This window comes from Tachysurus vachellii, chromosome 13 (assembly GCF_030014155.1).
Source record: "Tachysurus vachellii isolate PV-2020 chromosome 13, HZAU_Pvac_v1, whole genome shotgun sequence".
Classification (NCBI taxonomy): domain Eukaryota; kingdom Metazoa; phylum Chordata; class Actinopteri; order Siluriformes; family Bagridae; genus Tachysurus; species Tachysurus vachellii.
In genome coordinates, this window is record NC_083472.1 from 12,045,001 (window position 1) to 12,067,832 (window position 22,832).

The window sequence follows — 22,832 nt, forward strand, 5'->3', positions numbered from 1 at the left end:
CCAGCTCACAAAAACAATTTGGAGCCACATGAGGACTTTACTCGAATCAGGTTTGTAACAACCCCTTTCTATTTTCATTGTAGTTTATTATTCCTCCAGTGTGTAAAATGATCTGCTTTACAAAACAAACAAACAATATATATATGTATATATATATATATATATATATATGAATTTTATTTTTAATAACTCTGTTTATATTGTTGATTGAGGCAGTCCATTTTTCCTGTCTCGTTTATTTATATAACAAACCTTTTTGTATTATGGAAGGCAGTACACAATTTCTCTAAACATACGCATGAACTTTGCACAGTGCTTTATTTAGCAGAATGAAGACCTGAGAAAACTGTTAGACCTTTACATGAGAAGAAATGTCACTCACACATGTTATGCTGCACTTACTTGAAACTGTCTAGTATGTGTGCCGAGTTTGTGTAGTGGGTGAGGTAGAGGTTGACGTCTGTAGATGTCCATTTTTCCGATCGACACGGCTCAATAAACTGTAAAATGAAGATTTCCACAAGATTTCAAGTCAGCAGCAAGAGTACTTTACAATCCAAAAACTTTTTTGCTAAATATATTAGTATTCTTTATAATATATTAGTAAAGTATTACCTTTTCTACAAGATCAATGAAGAAATCGCGAACATCTTTTGTGTTTGTTAATTTGGCAGCAATGTTCACAAGGCCTCTGGAGAGGTTCTAAAGAGACATATTTGACAAATAAAAACCCATAAAGAACCCATCTTTATGCTTCAAATATAACAGAAGACTACAAAAGTTATCCTAAGAAGTCATTGATATACTATTTAAGCATGTACAGAAACGCAATGCAGTACAGGAGAAAATGAATCAAACCTTAAAACTGGCTTCCATCTCATTGAAGACTTTAGTCTTTCCTCGTAGAGCTACACATACTAGACTAAGGAGACAAAAAAATTGCCTTCATTACAATGCAAAATGCTGGCATTTACACATTCATTCCATTAATCTTCATCCATGTCCCCATTGCATGCCAGGTTGCAATCCAATACCTTTTGTGCTGATCCAAAAGATCCTTGTCTGTGATTAACATTTTGAGTTCTTTGAGGTCTTGAAGGAACTCTTTGTCTAGATCCACATCCATGTCCTCCACCATGTTGTCTTAGAGCAGAAGAGAAAGGTTACAGCAACAGTAATAGTTTTATGGCTCTGAACAATTAATCAGCACAGGTTGAAGCTTAAAAAAAAGAAATCCAATCCAAAAATGTATTTAGAATGGCTGATTATTGTTTAAAAAAAAAAAAGAAGGAATTCTCTTACCGACAGCTCCAACTGTCCAATTGTTGATGAGCTGCCCAGCACAAAAGGCAAAGTCTTGAAAAGTGAGATACTGAAGCTTCTTCTTCCCCGTTTCAAAACGATTATTGGCAAAGAACACGATGGCCGCATAATCCCTATAAAAAGCATTGGCAGCAGTGTCGAGAGAAAATAAGGGAGAGAAAACGAAAGATTTCAACAACGCCTGTTATAACTAGTTTTTTCCTGTTACGGTATAGCTCAGACTTTTCATGTAAAGTAACTTTAAAAATATTTTTTAGATTTTTTTTTATTAAAAAAACACCCATATGATTGCATAACTGTAGTACTATGTAAGTGTTACTATTGCAATATTAATAGTAATAGCTGTACCATCAATGAGTTGACACAGGATATGTGCAGTACACAAGTCACATTTAACTTAAAGTTAGACAGTCCTTGATAAACATGAATGAAGATAAAATTGCAGCAAATGGTCAGAGTCACAGGAGCAGATAATTAAAGGCAGATATCCTTTCAGCCATGAGCATGAGCAACTGTGTTGCAAAAGTTCTCTCTCACCTCGCCAGCTGGTCAGGAAGGAGAAAGTGCTGCCTTATGTTTTCCACCAGGGGGCCTTTGAGTTCTTCCACCACTTTGAACACTCGCTTAAAGTTGTCAAACTATGAGACAAACAATGCATCCTGTACCACCAAACTCTTATCCAACTTTATTTACAAGCTGCTTTACTGTTCTACCCACCTGTCGCCTGCAGCTTTTCAGCGTAATGCCAGTTTTTGCACTAACATCATCAAGGTCTTTTTTTGTCCCTTTAGAGAGTTTCTTTCCAAGAACCTCACGAGCAAAGGAATCATCAAATGCATAATATCTGCTCAATCATCAAAGACAAGAACTGTCAGGAATTGTTCATGGAAAGGATTAAAGAGATGATCTGTCCTATTAGACACTGAATACTTCAAACCTTTCAATCAGCATGGCTTGTCGATCTGGTGGTATCTGGAAGAGAAGCTGGTTAGCTAATTTTGCCGGATTATGCAGAAGCCTTTCACACATCTGGAATGTTCGGAACTGGTCCATGGTGTCGCTCAGTAAGACGTCAGGACTGGCTTCACATTCTTCCATCACACCTCCTTCTATCCTCACCTTCACTGCATCAGTCACTAAACAGAGACAACACATTCTGCTCAAAGCAAATTCTCAACACTTAGATTTATGGATCATCAAGAAATAAACTAATGATCAATTGACACTATTTGCAACCTCTGAAATTACCAACACACTCTGATAGAGAGAGCTAGTATCAGGAACTCTTCCGGATCCATAATATTCATGATCTATTTTATGCTGTAATAAGGACTCAACATTGTAGATTGTAATCAAAACATAATCTGTCTTAAATAATCCCCCCCACCACCACCACCACACAGATGATCAGTAATATCTCTAACCAGTGAATTTATCTACCTGTATATCCATTCAGCCATAACTGGTACACCTCCTTGTCCATGATGGTCGTGTTTCCCACAAATACGTCAAGCTCCACTGACATCTTGATTTGAAAACTCTATGTATTGATCTAGCATACAAGAAACGTTACATTCCTAAAACATATATACAAATGATCGTGTTATGAGAGTTTACTGATTATATTTTGAACTACAAACTCACCCACTAAAGTGATTTGGTTATATGTTTTCTGTTTGTTACTGAATTGTAGCGGTAGCTCGCTAGTCCTATAAACACTACCCTGTAGCTGTCATTAGCCCGCAGTTGCTTGCTAACTAGCTCCAGAAAACGTTGGATGAACAGCATAAGTCTGAACACTGATAACGCGTATTAAATTCTATCAATATATACCATCGAACAGTATAAGTGAATTCATCAACGCAGCTCGAATTGGGCCATCTTACAAAAAAACAAAACAAACCACTTAGCACTTAGCTAACTGATGGGAAAGATGTAAACAACACTTCCGGGTCAACGAAAAAGGACACGCCTTCGGTAAATATGATTTGTTGCCTCCTGTGATGGTTTCAGTCAGATAAAAATCGCTGGGGTGACAATCATATTACCAACCACATGTAATCCTCATATTTTTAGTTTATGTATTTTTTGTTTTTTTTGTATTTTTTTAATGTTTGAAAATACGTAAACCTGTTTACGTTGTATAATGTGTGTATATAGTCGTGTGACGTTGTGTAATGTGTGTATATAGTCGTGTGACGTTGTATAATGTGTGTATATAGTCGTGTGACGTTGTATAATGTGTGTATATAGTCGTGTGACGTTGTATAATGTGTGTATATAGTCGTGTGACGTTGTATAATGTGTGTATATAGTCGTGTGACGTTGTGTAATGTGTGTATATAGTTGTGTGACGTATAATGTGTGTATATAGTCGTGTGACGTATAATGTGTGTATATAGTCGTGTGACGTTGTATAATGTGTGTATATAGTCGTGTGACGTTGTGTAATGTGTGTATATAGTTGTGTGACGTATAATGTGTGTATAAAGTCGTGTGACGTTGTGTAATGTGTGTATATAGTCGTGTGACGTATAATGTGTGTATATAGTCGTGTGACGTGTAATGTGTGTATATAGTCGCGTGACGTTGTATAATGTGTGTATATAGTCGCGTGACGTATAATGTGTGTATATAGTCGTGTGACGTTGTATAATGTGTATATATAGTCGTGTGACGTTGTATAATGTGTGTATATAGTCGTGTGGCGTTGTGTAATGTGTGTATATAGTCGCGTGACGTTGTATAATGTGTGTATATAGTCGCGTGACGTATAATGTGTGTATATAGTTGCGTGACGTTGTATAATGTGTGTATATAGTCGTGTGACGTTAAAAAAAAATGCTTCCAGTATTCCTGGGATAGATTCTAGATTCACTGTGACTCTGACTAGCACAAAGCAGTTACTGTGATTGAATGGGTATATATGTGTACAATTATGGACTGGAGCTCATCTGTTTCTATGCAGTTTGTCTGCAAATCTGTAGCTGAATAATCAGTAGAAAGAGATCAGCATGTTTGTGTCACTGCTGAATAAATTTTATTTGGCAGACAATTCCCAACACTGCAGTGGCACTAAAGTGCTGAAGGCATTATCATACGGCTGACACTGGTAGGAAGGTAACAGAAAAACCAGCAATGCTTAGTCTTCTAACCTGTCCTGTAATCTGAAACTGATCACTGAAAATGAGTTAGAGGATAATTAACACTCATAAACACTAATATCAACACTAATAAAGAGAAAATTGTATTGCTTACAGCTGTGCCATAGATGATACCCATGTAACACACACTATCTTGTCAGGAATATGGCTCGCCACCAAATACGTGATCATCTGTGGATTGGTGGTCTGTTAGGATTATCATTAACGGACAGGATAGATAGTAGCTGACAGACAGTACAAATTGCATTCAAGTGGAATAAGTAACTAATTCAAATGGTTAATGAGTGTACACCCTACTGCATAGTGTTGAGTTATTCATGTGGTAATCAGACCTCAGGCATAGTACATAGTTATAATCCTCTCAGTATTTCTGTGGGATTTGTGCAGAGGCAGAGATTGCATAAAGCAGAGGTGTGTCTCAGTTAGGCACGGTCTGTGACTAACCCCAAATACCACAGACAGATTTCAGTGAGAATAGCACAAGCCCTAACCTGATAATATCAAAAAGGTTTTTTTCACAGAAGGGGTGCACAGAGAATCCATACCCCATCAGAGATCACTGCTAGTCACAAGTAATGGCTGTATGACCAGCTGAAGTTAGTGCTGGTACCAAATAATATGTTGGTAAACATAATTGTGAAGGATCAACAAGCTTAGAACTGATTGTGGTTGATCTAACCCTCAAATTCTCAGCAGTTCTGGGCACCATATACTGGTCTGTTCAGACAACATGTACTGTGTTGATTTCTTGAGCAGCTGTGAATGGGTACACCTTTTTTAATAGTTGTGTACAAGTCTCTCGGTTGATCTTAATGGGAAAAGATGGATCTCATTATCATACAACCTCTGTTGGAAAGAGGTCAAATATGCAGATGAAGATGGTGGAAAAGCAAAGAATGTGCATGACCTAAAAGACTTACCTGAAGAAGAGTGACAGACAGACAGACAGACAGATAGATAGATAGATAGATAGATAGATAGATAGATAGATAGATAGATAGATAGATAGATAGATAGATAGATAGATAGATACTATATTCATTTCAGTGGGATATTCACAAATTCCAGCAGTATCCACAAACTTGGGTGTGGGCAGTTTAACTGCTCAAGACAAACAAGGGACCTATGAACATCTATCACAAAACATACAAATATTTGTTGATCATCCAGGGAACAACACACAGTTTTAATGTAAACTTTTAAACTGGTTCATTCAGTTATTATTGTGTCTATATGTAAACATCTGTTATGTATAGCTTATTCAGTTGAGTATTAAATAAATAATAATAAAAAAGAAGCCTTTATTTTGTCACATACAAATTACAGCAACAATGAAATTATTTTCTTCACCAATCTCAGCTTCGGAAGTTGGGGTCAGAGCACAGGGTCAGCTATGATATAGCACCCCAGAGGGTTAAGGCTCAGGGCCCAACAGCAGTAGCTTGGCAGTGCTGAGGCTTGAAGCCCCGACTTTCTTCTCAGTGACCCAGAGCCAGAGCCACCACTTCCCTAAAAACAAAATGCAAGGTGTATTTAAACACTTATGATTCACCTCCTAATTCAAATTAAAATACTAGTCTCTCAAGTTTCAGTGCAAGCATTAAAATCAAAAGCAATGCGACATAAACTCTACAACCACTTTGTTATTAACACTCCCTTCCTACTAGTTTTTATTTTTTTATTTTAAAGCATAGTTGCACAATGTAGACGTTACTTTTGATAGACACTAAATCTTCAGTATCCAGAAATAAAACTGGTTAATGGGCCCCGATATGCATTGTTGCAATATGGCACACCAAACTATTATAATAATCATTTTAACAGTAATAACATGCATATTTCATATATTCCATGGGAGACATATATTTTTTCTTGGGAAAATCATGTTTTTCATGAGGTGTTTGGAATATTGGATCAATATAAGCTATTAATATCACCTAATAAAATATTTTGCTTTAATTCATTCATTCATTCATCTTCTACCGCTTATCCGAACTACCTCGGGTCACGGGGAGCCTGTGCCTATCTCAGGCGTCATTGGGCATCAAGGCAGGATACACCCTGGACGGAGTGCCAACCCATCGCAGGGCACACACACACTCTCATTCACACACTAGGGACAATTTTCCAGAGATGCCAATCAACCTACCATGCATGTCTTTGGACCGGGGGAGGAAACCGGAGTACCCCGAGGAAACCCCGAGGAAACCCTGAGGCACGGGGAGAACATGCAACTCCACACACACAAGGTGGAGGCGGGAATCGAACCCCGACCCTGGAGGTGTGAGGCGAACGTGCTAACCACTAAGCCACCGTGCCCCCTACGTTAATTCAAATGATTATAAATTAAAATGTATTTAAATTACAAATATTTCTCAAGCTCCCAGTTCTCAATCAGCAAGCCAGTCAGAATTAGCACAAGAGTGAAAATGGTCAGTTGGATGGCACATGGCTCCCCTCACCCCACAGATTTCACTGGCCTGTTTCCATTCTGGCCTCTGGCTACAGCCCCCTTTTCATCCTGGTTAACACCCCACATTGTTATGGATCCACGGTAACAATGGTGCTGGAAAGGAGGGCGGAAGGATATGGTCACATACCATGGATTAATGTACCCGGCAGCGTTGCAACTCTTTCCTTCATTGTGTTTGTGTCTGTATGTACTGTTCTTTGTGCTCTGTCCATGTTCCTTCTTATAGAAGATGTGGAAAGGAAAGAGGAGAGGAAGATCATGTGACTGTCATATGGGTCGAACAGGGATTGTGAACTAACATCAAGTGGTGTTTTTTTTCCTGTTCCGTTATCAGATGGTCACATGATCATATTTTCATTCATTTCTAATTCATACAATAAGATTTCTCATTCAGGTCACTGAGAAGAGGATGAGAATTTCGTGGAATTATGATGTCATTTGTGCCACGGGGTTGCCTACAATACACATTCTTACGGTAGGAAGAGCAAAGGGAAGGAAGGGAGAAGAAGGGTAGGGGGAGGGAGAGAGAGAGAGAGAGAGAGAGAGAGAGAGAGCGGGTTGACATCAGCAGTCTCCAGAATCATGCTTGCCAATGGAGAAAGGGAAGCTCATCCCAGAAGAAACACCTAGAATTTTTCATACTGCAGGCCTAACTGGAGCAAACTATACACTTGTACTGGAAATAATCAAATCATCTCTTTTGCCGGAAGCTTCGGATTATCAGATATCTTTTTTATTTCTGGTAAATCACAAGCTCCAGCTCGGCGAAGCTGCCCTACATTTTCTACTCTATTTTCTCTATGCGTTTTTTATGTTTACAACGCCTCGTGGTGGCATCTTCAGGCGGATGTTTTCTTCATCCATAAAGGCATAAACAAAATTTCCCGACAGAAATTTTCCCGACAGAAATACAGGAGCGAGGTAAAGAGCCGAGGTGCAAAGAAAAGGGCAGAGTGGCGGACATTGTGAGCCCGAAAACGGCCACACAGAAGATGCACAATTAATCAAAACATCGTCTTCTACATCTCGATACTCAGGACCGTATCGGCACAGTATGTAACACCGTCTCTCTGGTCTTAGCCTCTCGTTGTTTACAGCAATCAAAACGACGTTATTATCATCCCCAAACCGTCGAATTGTTAAGAAATAAAACGGGCAATTTGCCCCGACATTGTTCAGGTAATATTTACCTAAAGATCAGTGTAACGTGAAGATGTTCTACTGTGATTTTGTGCACTAAGGTAATCAAGCGATCGCAAGAGGTGGAGGAAAAAAAACACGGCGTTACTTTAAGGCCTAGAAACGAGGTGTGCTTGAAGAGAACCGCGCTAAAGGATCCTGACTGACATTAGGATACATGTGCCTCTTAGATATGAGCAGATCAACTCAGTGGCTTTGAGTTCCCAGCAACACTCCTGTGTTTTCCCATAATATGCAACACACTGTTTGGGATCCTTGACCACACCTGTTTTTTTATATCTGGACAATCAAATCTGCAGGTTTACTTTTTTCAGGATACCAAAGTAAAAGTTTCAGGCGAGATGGGAAGTGATGGTGAAATTTTAAGCCATGACTTGGCAAAGGTGTCTGATGAGGACTTGTTGGCATGCTCAAAAGAAGAGCTGGTGAGTCGACTACGGCGAGAGGAGTCAGAGAAGATGTCGGCGCTCATTCAGCGTGGGCGCCTAATCAAGGAGGTGAACAAGCAACTTCAGGGACATCTGCTTGAAATCAGGGAGCTCAAAGCCATCAACCAGCGGCTGCAGGAAGAGAACCAGGAGTTGCGTGACTTGTGCTGCTTCCTTGACGATGACAGGTTGAAAGTAAAGAAGCTAGCACGAGAATGGCAACTGTTCGGTCATCATGCCGCCAAAGTGATGCGTGATGATCTGGGCGGATACCTGAAGAAGCTCTCTGATCTGGAGCATCTGCAGGATGGTCTGGTCAAGGAGAATCTGGACCTGAAGGAACTGTGTCTTGTGCTCGAGGAGGAGTGTGTGAGCAGGAGTGATTCCAGTCCAGGAGGGTCAACTGAGCTCAACCTGCCATGTATGGTGGCCCGGGACCTCGGTGATGGAAGCTCTAGTACTGGGAGCGTAGGCAGCCCTGACCAGCTCCACCTGGTGTGCTCACCTGATGACTGACTCAGCTGACTGATCAGAGAAAGAGAGAGGATAATAGCCATTATCCCTTTATTCCTCTCAGAGAATGACAGAGAAGAGCCTGAATGAAGTTATATGGGCCAACCCAAAGGAGCAAAGAAGTTTATGATTTTAGTTGTCACCAAACATCTCAGCTGCTTATGCTAGACAAATAGATTGGCTACATTAGTCTTTTCTTTGCTTTTCCCTTTAGACTCTTATTAATTTTACTCCCCTCAATGTAGATAGACTTTATTAATGTGAATGATATTACTTTGCTTTGGGCAACAAGCATGATTGCAATAGTTTTTAGCTTTACTTTAGCTTTGTCATTTTGTGTTCATTAAATTTTTTGAAAAGAAAGTAGAACAAAGTCACTGGGAATTTCCTCCCTTCTAATCTCTTATATAAGAGGTTGTACATAGGAAGTAACTGATCAACTGGCAATTTACCACCTGTTTTTAATGCACTGAAATGTATTTTGAAGGGGTCTCATGTTTTAATGATGAACTAAACAGGGCTGAAACAAATCCCAAATGATTCATGTTTTGAAACTGCATAGAGCCATAAAGTGATCTCTTTGAGGTCATGCACAACAGCACTGAATCATTTTTAAGGGGCTCTCAAGACCTCTGGTTTAAAACAAATGGATTGCCAGTTATTTGGCTGTATAAAATGTGCACTGAAAATGCAGAATTAGTACACTTTCTCACTATTATGATGTACTAAAGTTGCTCTAGGAAGATTTGTTACACTAAACCATCTAGTTGACTATTACACTGGACATCAGATGATTTTTGCGTTGATAAATTTTATTATTTACATACTCACTGTACCATTTTTGTGTTTTTATTCTTGATTTTACAGGATTTTACATAGCTACAGTATATGCTATGTTTACAAACTGGCACCTGCACTGGGTACAATGATGTTTGTGAATTCGTAATATTGTATAATTAGTTTAATAATAATCACTTTGATCTATAGATTTTGATTTAGATGTACATCCGTTCTACTTTAATGCCTTTTTTCTTGTTTATATCATAATCTTTTTTTGTGGCTTTGTTTTGGCTGTAATCTTTGGGCCATGGTTGTTGTCAATGGGAGAGCTTTAAATACACTTGATTGAGCTTGATGGAGAGACCTGAATGTGTAATAATGTTTCTTGTCTGCTGGGAGACACAGCAAGTAGACAATCAATTTACATACAGAGTGAAAGTTTCATTGATTTGCTTCTAAAATTTGTTTGGACATGTAGAGGACAAAAAGGGAAGTATGAAGCATTTTATATTTTTTGGCTTACCATTTTCTCCAATCGGGTATACAGAGATCCAGTATGCATTCATTGGGTCACTCAGCACACTCTCTCTCTTCCCTCTCAGTGCACCAAGCTTTAAGTAAGAGCTGTTCTTTAGATTCAGGAGCTAACCGAAGACTGTGTGTTTAAATCAGGATCACCAGGTTTAGTCAGTTTGCTGTCAAATGTTGCTGTCACTGTCGTTCTCATGCATTCTTTCTAACTCTTGTTTCTATAATTTCCAAATAGTTATTTATTTCCAATTCTAGGTCATTTGTTGAACTGTGAAGAGAAAAGGTTATCCTTCCACTGAAGGGACAGGTCTTTTCTCAGGTAACTTATTGGTAGCATCACAGATTTAACACAAAGGGCAGAACTGTAGATAAAATACATACAGACATAGTTAAATAGATTTTTATTTATACAATTTTATGTTAGCCATATGATTGGCATTACAGCCGGGGTGAATTCTCCTGCCTTGTGCCTAGTGACAAAGTGGATAAAGTGGTCACTGTCATTGAATGAATACATTTAAGGACACTAATAAAATAATAGAAAAAAATAATGCAATAGATGTACACTGTTATAAACATTGAAAAAGCTAGGCAATTACTGTGAAATATAATTGTACATTAACACATGTTTAGTTGTGAGTCAGGGAATACAACTGGCTATCAGGACATCCTAGAAGGAAATCATGTTGACTCCTCCTTTCCTCCTTCTGCAAATTCTAACTGCTGTACTCAGTTTCTGTTTTCAATCGTTTCAATTGTTATTATTATTATTGTTGTTATTATTATTATTATTATTATTATTATTATAGAAACTAGACATTTTCATGTCAGCCGAAAAAATACCCTGGAATAAGAAACGCTTTTAAGGTACTCATTAAAAAACCACTAAATCTTTACAAATAATTTACACAAAGGCAAACAAATTTTGAGGTTTTTTTTATTATACTCTTGCAGGTCGTACAGTATGAAAACCGTTCTTCAATGCAAAGGCTTGTAATTGTCAGTGACAAAAAATACAAATAGTTTTCTCAACAATAAATATACATAAAAATACACCATAATAATGCATATACTGTAGATTTTTCAATATATTAAGTACTTTATCTTTTTCCAAATATAACTTTGCTACTTTAGAAAAACACTGCTAGCATCTAATGAAAAGATGTATTATGTGCATTTTTTTTTTTTCAAGAATGTTCATTATCAGTAGAACAATTCAAATGAATCAGTGTAACTGAATTTTTACTGAAATCTTTCACAATTGTAATATAAGATCTTCACATGAATCAAAATTAACAAATATATCAAACTGGACATGATGTAACAAAATAGCTTAAAACATTGTACCATGTAAAAACACATAACAATGACATTAGACATAGACATTAGACATGGATTGCATAGAATAAAGTTATACAATTTGTCAATAATAATGAAGTAGTGTTTTTCCAAACACAGTGTGAGGCTTCCATGCACATTCTTCAGTATGTAGTCAGTTAATAATTCCTGATAAGTTCTAATAAAAAAAAGTTTTGTATAAAGTATAAATTGTAAGTAAATACTTTTCAGTATACAATGTAGTTCATATCATAGTTCATAGCTCTTAGTTATGGTTTTCATAACAAATGTTTAACTTTTAATAGAATATATGAAACACTATATTGTGCTCTGCAGAATTACTGATTTGTTCTTATTTAAATGCTCAGTATGAGCGTTAAAGCTACACTGAATAAATCTGCATTTGAGGGTTTATTGGATTGGATTCTGACTACAATGTGTTTCTCCATCAGAGGGACTTCTGAGGGGAACCACTTTAGGAGGCCAGGAAACTTTAGCTGTTCAAGGTTTTAACAGACCTTGTGTATAAGAAGACACAGTGCTAAACATACAGGTTTGTCTGACCTAGTATTCTACACATCTGTGAACTTTCAGAGCACTTGTTTCTCATGAGGTAAAACAGATTACATGGTCAGGATGGTAGGGGAGTTGAGGGATTGATCTGACTGGTCCCCGCTGCTACTGCTACGACGATGGGCAACACCACACGGCTCTGGGATCTGGGAAGGTTGGGATGTACCATACTGACTAGTATAGGAGGACGACAGGCTCAGTGTTTGTGACGAAGTAGGAGTACTTGTGTCCAGAGAGGCAGTAGGATATGTGAAGATCAGGCTAGAAGTGAACGGAGTCAGAGACGGCGTGGAAATGAGGACCGGAGTGTGCAGGGAATCTGACTCTGGATTCATACTGAAAGAAGAGGTTGAAGATGGAGGTGGAATGATGATTTTTGGCTTTGGCTTCTCTTGTTTGCTGGGAATTTTGCGTTTTTGAGAGGGTCCAGGAATTTCAGAATCTACTGGCTCAATTTTAATTCCGCACAGGGTAGGAAGAACAGGATTAGACTCAGAGTCTGAATCAGAGTCCTGGACTTTGCAGATGGGTCGGTGGGCCTCAAGAACCAGTTCAAGTTTCTCTTTTTGCTTCTGTAGCTCAGCAATCTCTTTCTGCAGGCAGGCCTTTTTGTCTTCCAACTGGTCAGTCTCCTGCAACAAAGGATTTTCATAGTAAAATTTGTTCAAATATTAGTGAAAAAACTCCTCACTCAAGAGCCAATTTAGATTAAAAAAAAGAATCTAAGTGGAAATGCAAAGCAACTTACATTCTGAAGTGAGTCTGTCAGTTCACGCCGACGGGTCCTACACTTAGCAGCAGCCAGTTTGTTTCGTTCCCTTCTAATTCTGCGCCTTTCCATTTCTTCCATTGATAACTAAGGACAAAACAACAATAATGAGGCAAATATATAAAAGTATAAATATCTAACCTAAACCTGATTTAGTTCTTCATAAAAGTAGCTGATGTATATTACAAAAGAAATTACTTTCACACTGTAATACTGCCATCTAGTGGATAGGGTCACATCCATTTCATGGGTACCACCAGTAGAGGGTGTTTTTAAATTACCACTAATTTACATCAGCATCCTTGCAGTCATCATTTTCATGCCCATTTCAACATTCACTCTTGTATATTTAAATTCACTTTCTTGTTCAGTTTTATGTGCCCTTTCTTCCTGCCCCATATTTTGATGACTCACCTAGACCCCTCAGTGACTCAGGTGTGAGTCATATGATTTTGCTCCAATGAGTCACATGATTTCCTGTCTCATTATTTCACTTGTCTCACACCCCAAGACTCTTGAGGGTATGAATCAGACAAAACCATGCCTTCTTTAATACAACAGGTTAATCAAGGATGGATTTTATTGCTGTACATCAACATGGATGTGGAACCAATGTCCATATTCATGGCAAAAACACTGTAAACTGAATTAAACCATAAATGCAAAGTACACACACTCTCAAGGAAGGCCATATGAATATGCCAAGACTTTTCCACACCTTTTGTGGATCAGTGTACAGCAAGCTCATATGCACACCCTTCAGAGTCACTACAGGATATTACACATCGTCTGTTTCTAAATCCCTTAGAAGTTTTTGCCAGCAACTTCTACAGAAAGTACAGGAGGAAAGGATTGTAGTCACTTAAGAACAGAGTGCCATGTAACTCTTTTAGAGCATTAGCAAAAAATAGATTCATGTCTTTTCTGGTTAACTACTCTAATATTAACTCAAAATTGTGACATTAACAGAACTTACATGATCATCATTTCTGCGTCTGGTAGAGCTTCCTGAGGCTGTTACAGGCCTGATGATCGCTGGTCGAAGAACATGTGACTGACTGGGCTGAGGGTTCACAGATGCCAGTGTTGGCGGCAGGGGGTAAGGGTGACGAGGAGGTTGCTTTGATGGGCCTGCCATTGGAAAAACAGAGGGCTGCACCAGCCACTGTAGGTCTTGGTTTGAAGTTATGGCATTTAGAGTGGGGACAAACTGACTGGATCCTGCTATTGAGTACTTTGGCTATGGATTGAAGGACAGATGAAACGTTTGCCATTAAAGCAAAAACCATGGGGTTTGTCCATATTAAGATGTGTAACAGAACTAATAAAATGCACCAAAAGGATTATTATTTTATTTATTTAATTAATCAGTAATAGTAGTAGTAGTAGTAGTAGTTGTATGAAGATGATGATGATTATGGTGAAAGTGTATGTGGAAAGAAATATAGATTCTGGAACCCATGTTGTTTCTTAAGAGTCCAGTTCAAAAAACCCTCATACTGCTATGATAAGTTATTTCGAATAAGTACTCATTCTTGTGGTTATACTTTGACTTATGAGCGTTTTATCCTGCATGTGTTATAACACCACATTATGCTATGATTTAGAAGAGACATGTAAAATAAATCAGCGCTGTGATGGACTCACCTCTGGATGCTGAGTCGTGCCGGTGCCGGTAGCTTGTGTGCCGCTGGCAGAACTCGCCCCAGGTCCAGAACTGTTGTCAGGGAAATTCTGATCCGTTCCTCGCCCAAAGTTTCCGTAGTTGCGATACATGTATGCCGTTTACTTTAAAAATCCCAAGAAAACAAACCAAATAGGAAAAGCGTGTTAGTCCGTGACAAGTCTCGCCTGCGCAGCCTAACTTATAGTCTGCTGTAGTACGAGAATTCAAAACTATTTACGCCTGCCTAGTTGCTGGAAAACCGTAAGATCCACGTATGACTTCTCAGGGGTGTGCTCAAAAACGAGTTTATATTCGTACTATTCAAACTACCGATTCAAAAGAAAATATGGCTAGGGAGACATATATATCAAGTTTCGTGATATTCAGCTCAACGAGGATAAAAAATGTTTAGCGATTATACACGCATTACTAGATATTGTATTGTACACGCCCCTCCTACTTTACGAGAAATGGTGCGGTCTATAAAGTGGCTGACAAACGATCACGTGTAACATGACGTATATGCCCATATTAAGCATTTTTCCGGGAATCCCATTTTATATTTTTTTTTTCTACACTTTTTTAAAGGGATTCTCACTTCTTGTCACTAACAGAAACGTATTTATGTGTTTAATTAAAAACATTTGTATTAAAGTTATTGTAATTTTGATAATGTAGTAAGTTTTAATATCCAATACACTTATAATAATATCCTGTACATTGTACTTTACAGTGTATCACTGGAAAACCTGAGTGCGTTGTTCTGGGTGAACTAAAGGAGGAAGGGACGGGAATGTTGGAACAGTTAAACAGAAAGTAGAAGGTTTCAGGATATCTGAAAAACAGGATGTTTACAAATTCTACAGATTCCATAGAAAAGATTTTATCAACGTGATTAAAATAATAATAAAAAAAAATCAAACGAATCAAAGACGTTGTTTTTTAACATTTAACATTGTTTTAAAGGTGTTTTTTCCGGTTGGTGTTAATTGTTAATGAGTACAGAGTGTACGAAATACGTACGAGATACGAAAATCGGCAGCTGCGTCTTTCTGCCAGTCATTTCCCAGCAATCCTGTGACTCATCAGTGAGGTCCTGAATAAAAACTAGTGCCACAGGACCCCAAAAAGGGGCCACTACCAACTAAATAACTATTGTTTTCCTAAACAATAAGCACGCATGTATAATTTTACGATTATAATATCATAATTTGTTTTCTAAATCATGTTATATAAAGATATAAATAAATCACAGTTAGCTAAGGCTGTGTTTTGTACTCGATTTTGCAACAGGTTTCATATCTCAGTTTCCCTTGTATTTTGTTAGCAAAATGTAAGCGGGCCGAGTGAGAAATTAGGTCAATAATTAGGTGAGTGTGACGTCATAAATGTGATTTGTCTGTCTGACTGAGACTAGACTAAAGCAGATCAGCCCGGACCAGAGCGTGAAAAAGAAACTGACTACAATCACTGAGACATGCCCAGTCATATCTGTGTACAGGAGGAACGTGGTTGCTTGGTGAGATGACAACGCCCAGTGTTTATTCTAATGAAACACGATGACGTTGCTGTTTATCAGTGCACATTGACACTCCCCTTTACAAAGCGCACCCATGTGTCGCAACATCACCGCGTAAAAATGTAAACATTTAAAATCTGCAATTTTCCGGTTTTACTTTGAATTAAGGTGCTAAAAAAAATCCCCAAACTTTTAGTCATTTTCCAAAAAAAAAAAAGATATTATGGTCAGAGGTGTTTTTTTTCTTTGCTGAACTGCGGCTAAAAGTGTTGAAAATAGTTATGGTTATGAGTTACATTTTACAAATTCTTTAAGTAAATATAACCCTCACAAAGACACCACAAATACAAGTGTGCGCGGATAAATACTTTATTTGTCTCTTCATTAACATTATTGTGCCTTAGAGTGAATGCGATTTATTACGATTTCTATTGAACAGCTAGACGTGATGCGTCAATAAAAAATATTCGTTACTTTATATAGTCAAATAAAATGTAAATACTTTATTCTGAGTGGGAATACCTTGAATATAGTTTGTTTATGTCTACAACAAAACTTTTTGTTGTTTTTTTTTTAAAACCCATTTATCTCTACAATTCTCTCTACAATTTAGAGAGAATGACCAGAATTTGAGTCGTGGTAAGGTTTCGCACTATTTTTATCATAATCAAAAAAAAAATTAATAATCGTGTAATTTTCTGATTATAAGACTTCTATACAGAATATGATATATTTTTAGGCGGGACACATTTTCTAAAACGGTCACAGTAATAAATATACAATGAATACTGTACAATAGTAAAAACACGTGGGGTGTTATTTTACTGAAACAGTAAACTACAGTAGGACAGTTTGATATGGTGGGACAAAATCCTTAGAAAACTATCGTCAAAGATGATGTTTGTGAAAATTAATCAACACCAGTCGTTTTCTAAAATTTCACATTAACATATAATAATATAAACAAGTTATAAATATAACATAAGTATTAATAAGTAATTTTGATATATTTGAGTACTTTTTGAAAACGTTCTGAAAAGAATATTGTATACATATGTTATACGCGGTTAGAATATTTCGACTGACGTACATGATAACCAATCCACATTTAGAGTTACTGGCAATAAATTGGCTGTTTGTCCAATGAGATTGGAAACAGTGCAGCGATGCCACGCAGGCATTTTTTATCAGCCAATAACAGAGCAGGTGGGCGGGTTCAGAGACGTCTTCGTAGCTGTAAGTACAACTTAACGCATGAACTTTGCTTCCTAAGTTCTTCCTTTTCGTAACATTAAGGTAGCTGACATTTTTATCATTATTTGAGTTTGTCGGTCCATTTCATTACATGCTTTGACTGTAGTTTATAGTCATTGTCATCTCTGAAGGCTCTTTTGCTGTCAGTGTGTCTAACCTCCTTGCTAGCTACTGTATATAGCACAGTATTAAGGCAGAAATGGAGGATAGATTACCATTTCATTAGCTAACTGACTATTTATAATACACAAAGATGTTTGGTTTATAGGTTTATGCACATTGTTTCTTTTTTTGACTGTTCGGTCTAGCTAGGTAATTATACTGTTTTTTTGTGTGCAGGAGGAGAAACAATGGCCCAACAGCATCATGGTTACCGGGCTAGTAAGTATGAGAACTTTGCAATCAAGCTGCCTTTTTTCTTGTTTACTGTGCGTTTCATCTGAATATATAATATGAATACGCCAGATTTGTCATCGGTTGCCTCTTAAAGATGATATGGATAATTTTATAAATTTGAATTACACTCGAACTTGTTGATCAAATCAGGATGAAAAGTGAAAACAAATGCTGTTTACATCCCCGTAGCATTTTTACATTCTGTTACAGTGACATGTTGACCAATGCCTTTCTAACCATTTTGTTGTTGTTGTTGGCAAGTCTTGGCAATTTGTATTAAATCTCTGTAATGGTGTATTGCCTCACACAGCCAAACAGAGAGCTCGTACAGCTCCTCCAGGAGATCCCCTTCTTTTTGAGGACACCAGTTCTGGGGTCCCACCCATTAACAACCAGAGCTACTATGAATCTGGTTATAATATGAACCCTGGTATATCTGGTGGCCAAGGGGCTGGTGGAGTGAATAACATATTTGCAGATCCAATGGCCAATGCAGCTATGATGTATGGATCCTCACTTGCAAACCAAGGCAAAGATATAGTAAACAAAGAGGTGAGATGTTGAGATGATGATGCATTACATTGCACAGTTCTTTTCTTTTGAGGGGTTGAACAAAACTGACAGTTTCTTTCTTCTTGCTGTGTTACAGATCAGTCGATTTATGTCTGTGAACAAGCTGAAGTATTTCTTTGCAGTTGACAGCAAATATGTCATAAAGAAGTTATTGCTTCTGTTGTTCCCCTATACACATCAGGTAAAAAAAGGGGAATTGTTGCATTCACTGGTACTTGAAAGTACTTGCATTCTTGACATGGTGGTCATTTCAGCATAATTTTAGAAAAGGTTTTGTTAACATAATGTGTTTAATGGATCTGATATGTGAACACCCTAGACAGGTTTTCTCTCAGATCAGTGTTGATCTAAGTAAATGGCATGAACCCGATGTCTGAACAGGAATACAGCACTGTAACGCTGTCTCTCTACTAATCTACTCTGATATCATCAGGACTGGGAGGTTCGGTACCACAGGGACTCTCCACTCCCTCCTCGCCATGATGTCAATGCTCCAGATCTTTACATACCAAGTAAAAATTCAGCGTTTCATATTTATTCTTTATAAAGTGTAGTCCTGTATATAAAAATCCAGTTGGTGATCTCACATGTTGGATTTTCTGGGGAGAAATTTTGTTACTAGCCATCATCAATCACAGTACAACAAATAATATCATACTGTGAAATGCTTCCTGATGCATGCTATTCCTATATCCACTCCTTTTTTTTACACTGGGATTTTACATTGTTATATAAAAAATGACTATTTGATTTTTGGTTTGCATATCAAAAGTGTTTAATCTTCTTTTTTTGTAGCAATGGCATTCATCACCTATATTTTGCTGGCAGGAATGGCTTTAGGAATCCAGAAACGGTGAGTTCTGAAATGTTCCCCACAGAAGCAGCATGATGTTTATATGTCATTAATGTTATACATCTAGATCTTCACATTAATGATGTGCACATTATTGTTACGAGTGTTAGATTGTCTTCATTGTTATGTCTGTACATGATCTAACTCTGTTTTTTTTTGTTTGCGTTATATGGTTGCTAGCTTTAGCCCGGAGGTCCTTGGTTTGTGTGCAAGCACTGCTCTGGTTTGGGTCATCATTGAGGTTCTTGTAATGTTGCTGAGTCTGTACCTGCTCACAGTGCATACTGATCTTTCAACCTTCGACCTTGTTGCCTACAGTGGATACAAATATGTTGGGTGGGTTTTCTCTACTACCTCCCATCTGCTCCTAATGACATCCTAAATTTTATAATCATGCAATTTTCATTCAGTATCAATCACACAAAAATTTGATTGATATGCATTTTTTTTTCTCCAGAATGATCTTCACTGTTCTTTGTGGACTTCTGTTTGGCAGTGATGGTTACTTTGTTGCTCTCGCCTGGTGCTCATGTGCCCTCATGTTTTTCATCGTGAGTACTAGGAGAGATTTAGAAACGCATAATAAATGAAGTATGCACACTATATGGCCAAAGGTTTGATGACACCTGACCATCACAAATATACGTTCTTTAGAAAAATCCCATTCTAGATATAGCTTACCATTTTCTGTTATAGTCGCATACACCCATCTATGAATGTTTTCTACTAAACATTGAAGCATGGCAGTAAGGATCTGCCCATTCAGCCTCAAGAGAATTATTGATTGATGATGTCAGGCACCAGTGTTTGGTGAGGAAGCCCTAGTCCACAGAGTTTTCTGTTCATCCCGGAGGTGTTCAGTCGGGTTGAGGTCAGGGCTCTGTGCAGGTATTCTTTACTTATTACATGCTTCTATTTTTCTGGCTACAGTTTGGGGAAGGCACACACATGTGATTGTCATTATTCACAAACCTTTGGCTATATGGTATAAGCTTTACTGGCCATTCTGCAACCCAAATCGGAGGTGTGTTGTTTAGCTCATTTACATTTAACTTCTGTATAATTAAACAAGTTATTGAGTTAGGCATCAGTTTGTAAGTGTTAGTGTTCTGCAGATTTAACATCTATCTCTGTTTTGAACAACATTTTTATGCTTCTTCAAAATGAAGCTATTATTAGCTGATTAATTTGAAATGATAATTGTGAAGAAGCATCTAATAGTGTCACTAGGTGCATGAGTCACTACGTCGGAAAAGCAGCCAATCGTATTTAAATTTTAAGGTCAAGTTGTTGCAAAGTTCGCTGGCCAAATTTCTTGCCAAGTTGCTCCTGTAGCAAGAACCACTGTGTGTCTTGCTTTTTGATTCACCAGTGGGAAAAATAGTGTGACATTAGGGCTGGCTAGAGCTGGGTGATATGTCCTATAAATTGAATCTCCGATTTTTATGACAAAATTAGATTTTTAGACCAGAGACTAGGATAGATTTATTTATTTATTTAGAGCAACTTCTGAAAAGTACTTTTGGCTTGGAAGCTCGTGACAGGGGTTGATTATTAATAAATCCAGGCCTCACCACTGTGTATATAGGCAGAATGTCTTTAGCAGTGTAACGTGTTTTGGGGCTGACACTGTCTTTTATTTATTTATTTATTTTTTTGCTATGACCAAACTTTCTTAACTTTCTTTCCAAAAATTCTTAACAAGTGCACTAATGGTGTTATTGTAATTGTCCTCAGGTCCGTTCTCTCAAAATGAAGATCCTTTCTTCACTGTCTTCAGATGCAATAGGTGCAGGAGCAAACACCAAACCCCGTCTAGGCATGTACATCACCGTGGCTTCTGCTGTCTTTCAGCCAATCATTATCTACTGGCTGACCGCTCATTTGGTCAGATGACCAGGCAGAAAGATTCACATGGAGGAAAAGAACTTTAAAGCAGTGACTGTTGTCTAAAAAATAAAATCATGACTCCATAGCTTTCTTTGCCATTTCAACCTGGATACATGGCCTGCCAGTAATCATAATTTTTCCTGGGTTTAGGAACATGCCATGGATTTATAATTATCATTGAAACTGTCATCTTTTGAAAAGATTTCCAGAAATTTCTTAAATTTTTTCAGTTTCAGAATTTTACATTTTAAGTATTAATTGTTTTTTTTTCTGACTTTTAAATGTTAAGGAACAAAATATCACTTCTCATTTAAGCTGAATTGTTCAGTTTACCCGGTGTCTCTTACGCCCAGCGAGATTTTGTGTGGTATAGTGTAATTGTGTTAAACACACTCAGCTGAGGCAATGTGCCCTTTTTTTATTTATCTGTGCATCAACAACAGTGCTTTTTCTTACAGTTGAATAAATGGTCAGATAAATTTTAATATATTCTTTGTTGATACATCAATTTTCTATTATTTTTTTTTTTAGGGTATTGTACACTTCACACCATATAATACCGAGCTCTGAAGAAGAATAGTAGAAGAGACTGTTTTATGAATATCTATTTATATCTTTATGTATTTGATGATATCTAAACTGATTCTTATCAAACATCCCACAGAGTACTATTTATTAAAATACCTTCTCTTTGTATTATGTATACTGTTATACAGATGTTCTTGAAAAACCTGTGGCCCCTTTACAAATTTCATACTAAATAGGACAATGTCAATATAGCACAGTTCTCAAGGTGTCATTTTGATTGCATGGCTATGTATAAAATGACAGAATTTAAAGGAAATAGCGATTGTTGAAAATGACAGTTTTAACTTCGGGGTCTAGACTGTGTTCCCCCCTGTTAAGCTAAAGAATCTTTAAAACAAATCCTGATGTACACTATTATGTTATGTGTACTTCAGAATTGTACTATTTTGTAAGGTTATGTTAAAGTACTTTTACAAAAGTAATTTATCTGTCATTCTTGGATATGGTCCAAAAATAGGGGTAAGTAACATACAGTAAGGCATTTCAACAATACAGATATATACACACACACCTCAAAAAAATAAAGTGAACACTTAAACAACACAATGTAACTCCAAGTCAATCACACTTCTGTGAAATCAAACTGCCCACGTAGGAAGCAACACTAATTGACATTAATTTCACATGCTGTTGTGCAAATGGAATACACAACAAGTGGAAATTATAGGCAATTAGCAAGACACCTCCAATATAGGAGTGGTTCTGCAGGTGGTGACCACAGACCACATCTCAGTTCCTATGCTTTCTGGCTGAAGTTTTGGTCACTTCTGAATGCTGGCAGTGCTTTCACTCTAGTGGTAGCATGAGACGGAGTCTACAACCCACACAAGTCGCTCAGGTAGTGCAGTAGAGCTGTGGCAAGAATGTTTGCTGTGTCTGTCAGTGTAGTGTCCAGAGCATGGAGGCGCTATCAGGAGATAGGCCAGTACATCAGGAGACATGGAGGAGGCCGTAGGAGGGCAACAACCCATCAGCAGGACCGCTACCTCCACCTTTGTGCA

At 37.7% G+C, this 22,832-nt stretch overlaps 4 protein-coding genes across 5 annotated transcripts in view; 2 read left to right on the plus strand and 2 right to left on the minus strand.

Moving 5' to 3' along the window:
• The window catches only part of fibpa (fibroblast growth factor (acidic) intracellular binding protein a), a 5,192-nt gene extending 1,923 nt beyond the window's left edge, over positions 1–3,269 (minus strand). Inside the window, exons 1-10 of the mRNA XM_060885632.1 lie at positions 2,968–3,269; positions 2,764–2,875; positions 2,261–2,459; positions 2,041–2,167; positions 1,861–1,961; positions 1,303–1,436; positions 1,035–1,143; positions 859–922; positions 616–702; positions 403–500 (exon numbers count right to left, since the gene is read on the minus strand). Of these exons, the coding sequence (XP_060741615.1) occupies positions 403–500; positions 616–702; positions 859–922; positions 1,035–1,143; positions 1,303–1,436; positions 1,861–1,961; positions 2,041–2,167; positions 2,261–2,459; positions 2,764–2,848 (1,004 nt within the window). The 5' untranslated portion in view covers positions 2,849–2,875; positions 2,968–3,269. The remainder of the gene's footprint in view (positions 1–402; positions 501–615; positions 703–858; positions 923–1,034; positions 1,144–1,302; positions 1,437–1,860; positions 1,962–2,040; positions 2,168–2,260; positions 2,460–2,763; positions 2,876–2,967) is intronic.
• A 3,941-nt stretch (positions 3,270–7,210) lies between these two features.
• ccdc85b (coiled-coil domain containing 85B) lies at positions 7,211–9,931 on the plus strand. Its single transcript, XM_060885290.1, has one exon. The coding sequence runs from the start codon at positions 8,502–8,504 to the stop codon at positions 9,102–9,104; it is 603 nt and encodes a 200-aa protein (XP_060741273.1). The 5' UTR covers positions 7,211–8,501; the 3' UTR covers positions 9,105–9,931.
• Positions 9,932–11,637: 1,706 nt separating this feature from the next.
• Positions 11,638–15,085, minus strand: fosl1a (FOS like 1, AP-1 transcription factor subunit a). The gene is made up of 4 exons (XM_060885289.1): positions 14,740–15,085; positions 14,069–14,332; positions 13,072–13,179; positions 11,638–12,955 (listed from the first exon to the last, which is right to left on the minus strand). Exons 1-4 carry the CDS (start codon positions 14,866–14,868, stop codon positions 12,374–12,376), a joined length of 1,083 nt encoding a protein of 360 aa, XP_060741272.1. The 5' UTR covers positions 14,869–15,085; the 3' UTR covers positions 11,638–12,373.
• Positions 15,086–17,436: 2,351 nt separating this feature from the next.
• yif1a (Yip1 interacting factor homolog A (S. cerevisiae)) lies at positions 17,437–21,728 on the plus strand. Of its 2 annotated transcripts, none has more exons than XM_060885651.1 (9): positions 17,437–17,513; positions 17,871–17,912; positions 18,238–18,479; positions 18,577–18,681; positions 18,934–19,012; positions 19,296–19,353; positions 19,534–19,689; positions 19,811–19,904; positions 21,091–21,728. In XM_060885651.1, exons 2-9 carry the CDS (start codon positions 17,882–17,884, stop codon positions 21,247–21,249), a joined length of 924 nt encoding a protein of 307 aa, XP_060741634.1. In that variant the 5' UTR covers positions 17,437–17,513; positions 17,871–17,881; the 3' UTR covers positions 21,250–21,728. The 2 variants fall into 2 exon arrangements, with proteins under 2 accessions (XP_060741634.1, XP_060741635.1); XM_060885652.1 differs by having other exon boundaries at positions 17,511–17,573.
• The last annotated feature ends 1,104 nt before the right edge of the window (positions 21,729–22,832 follow it).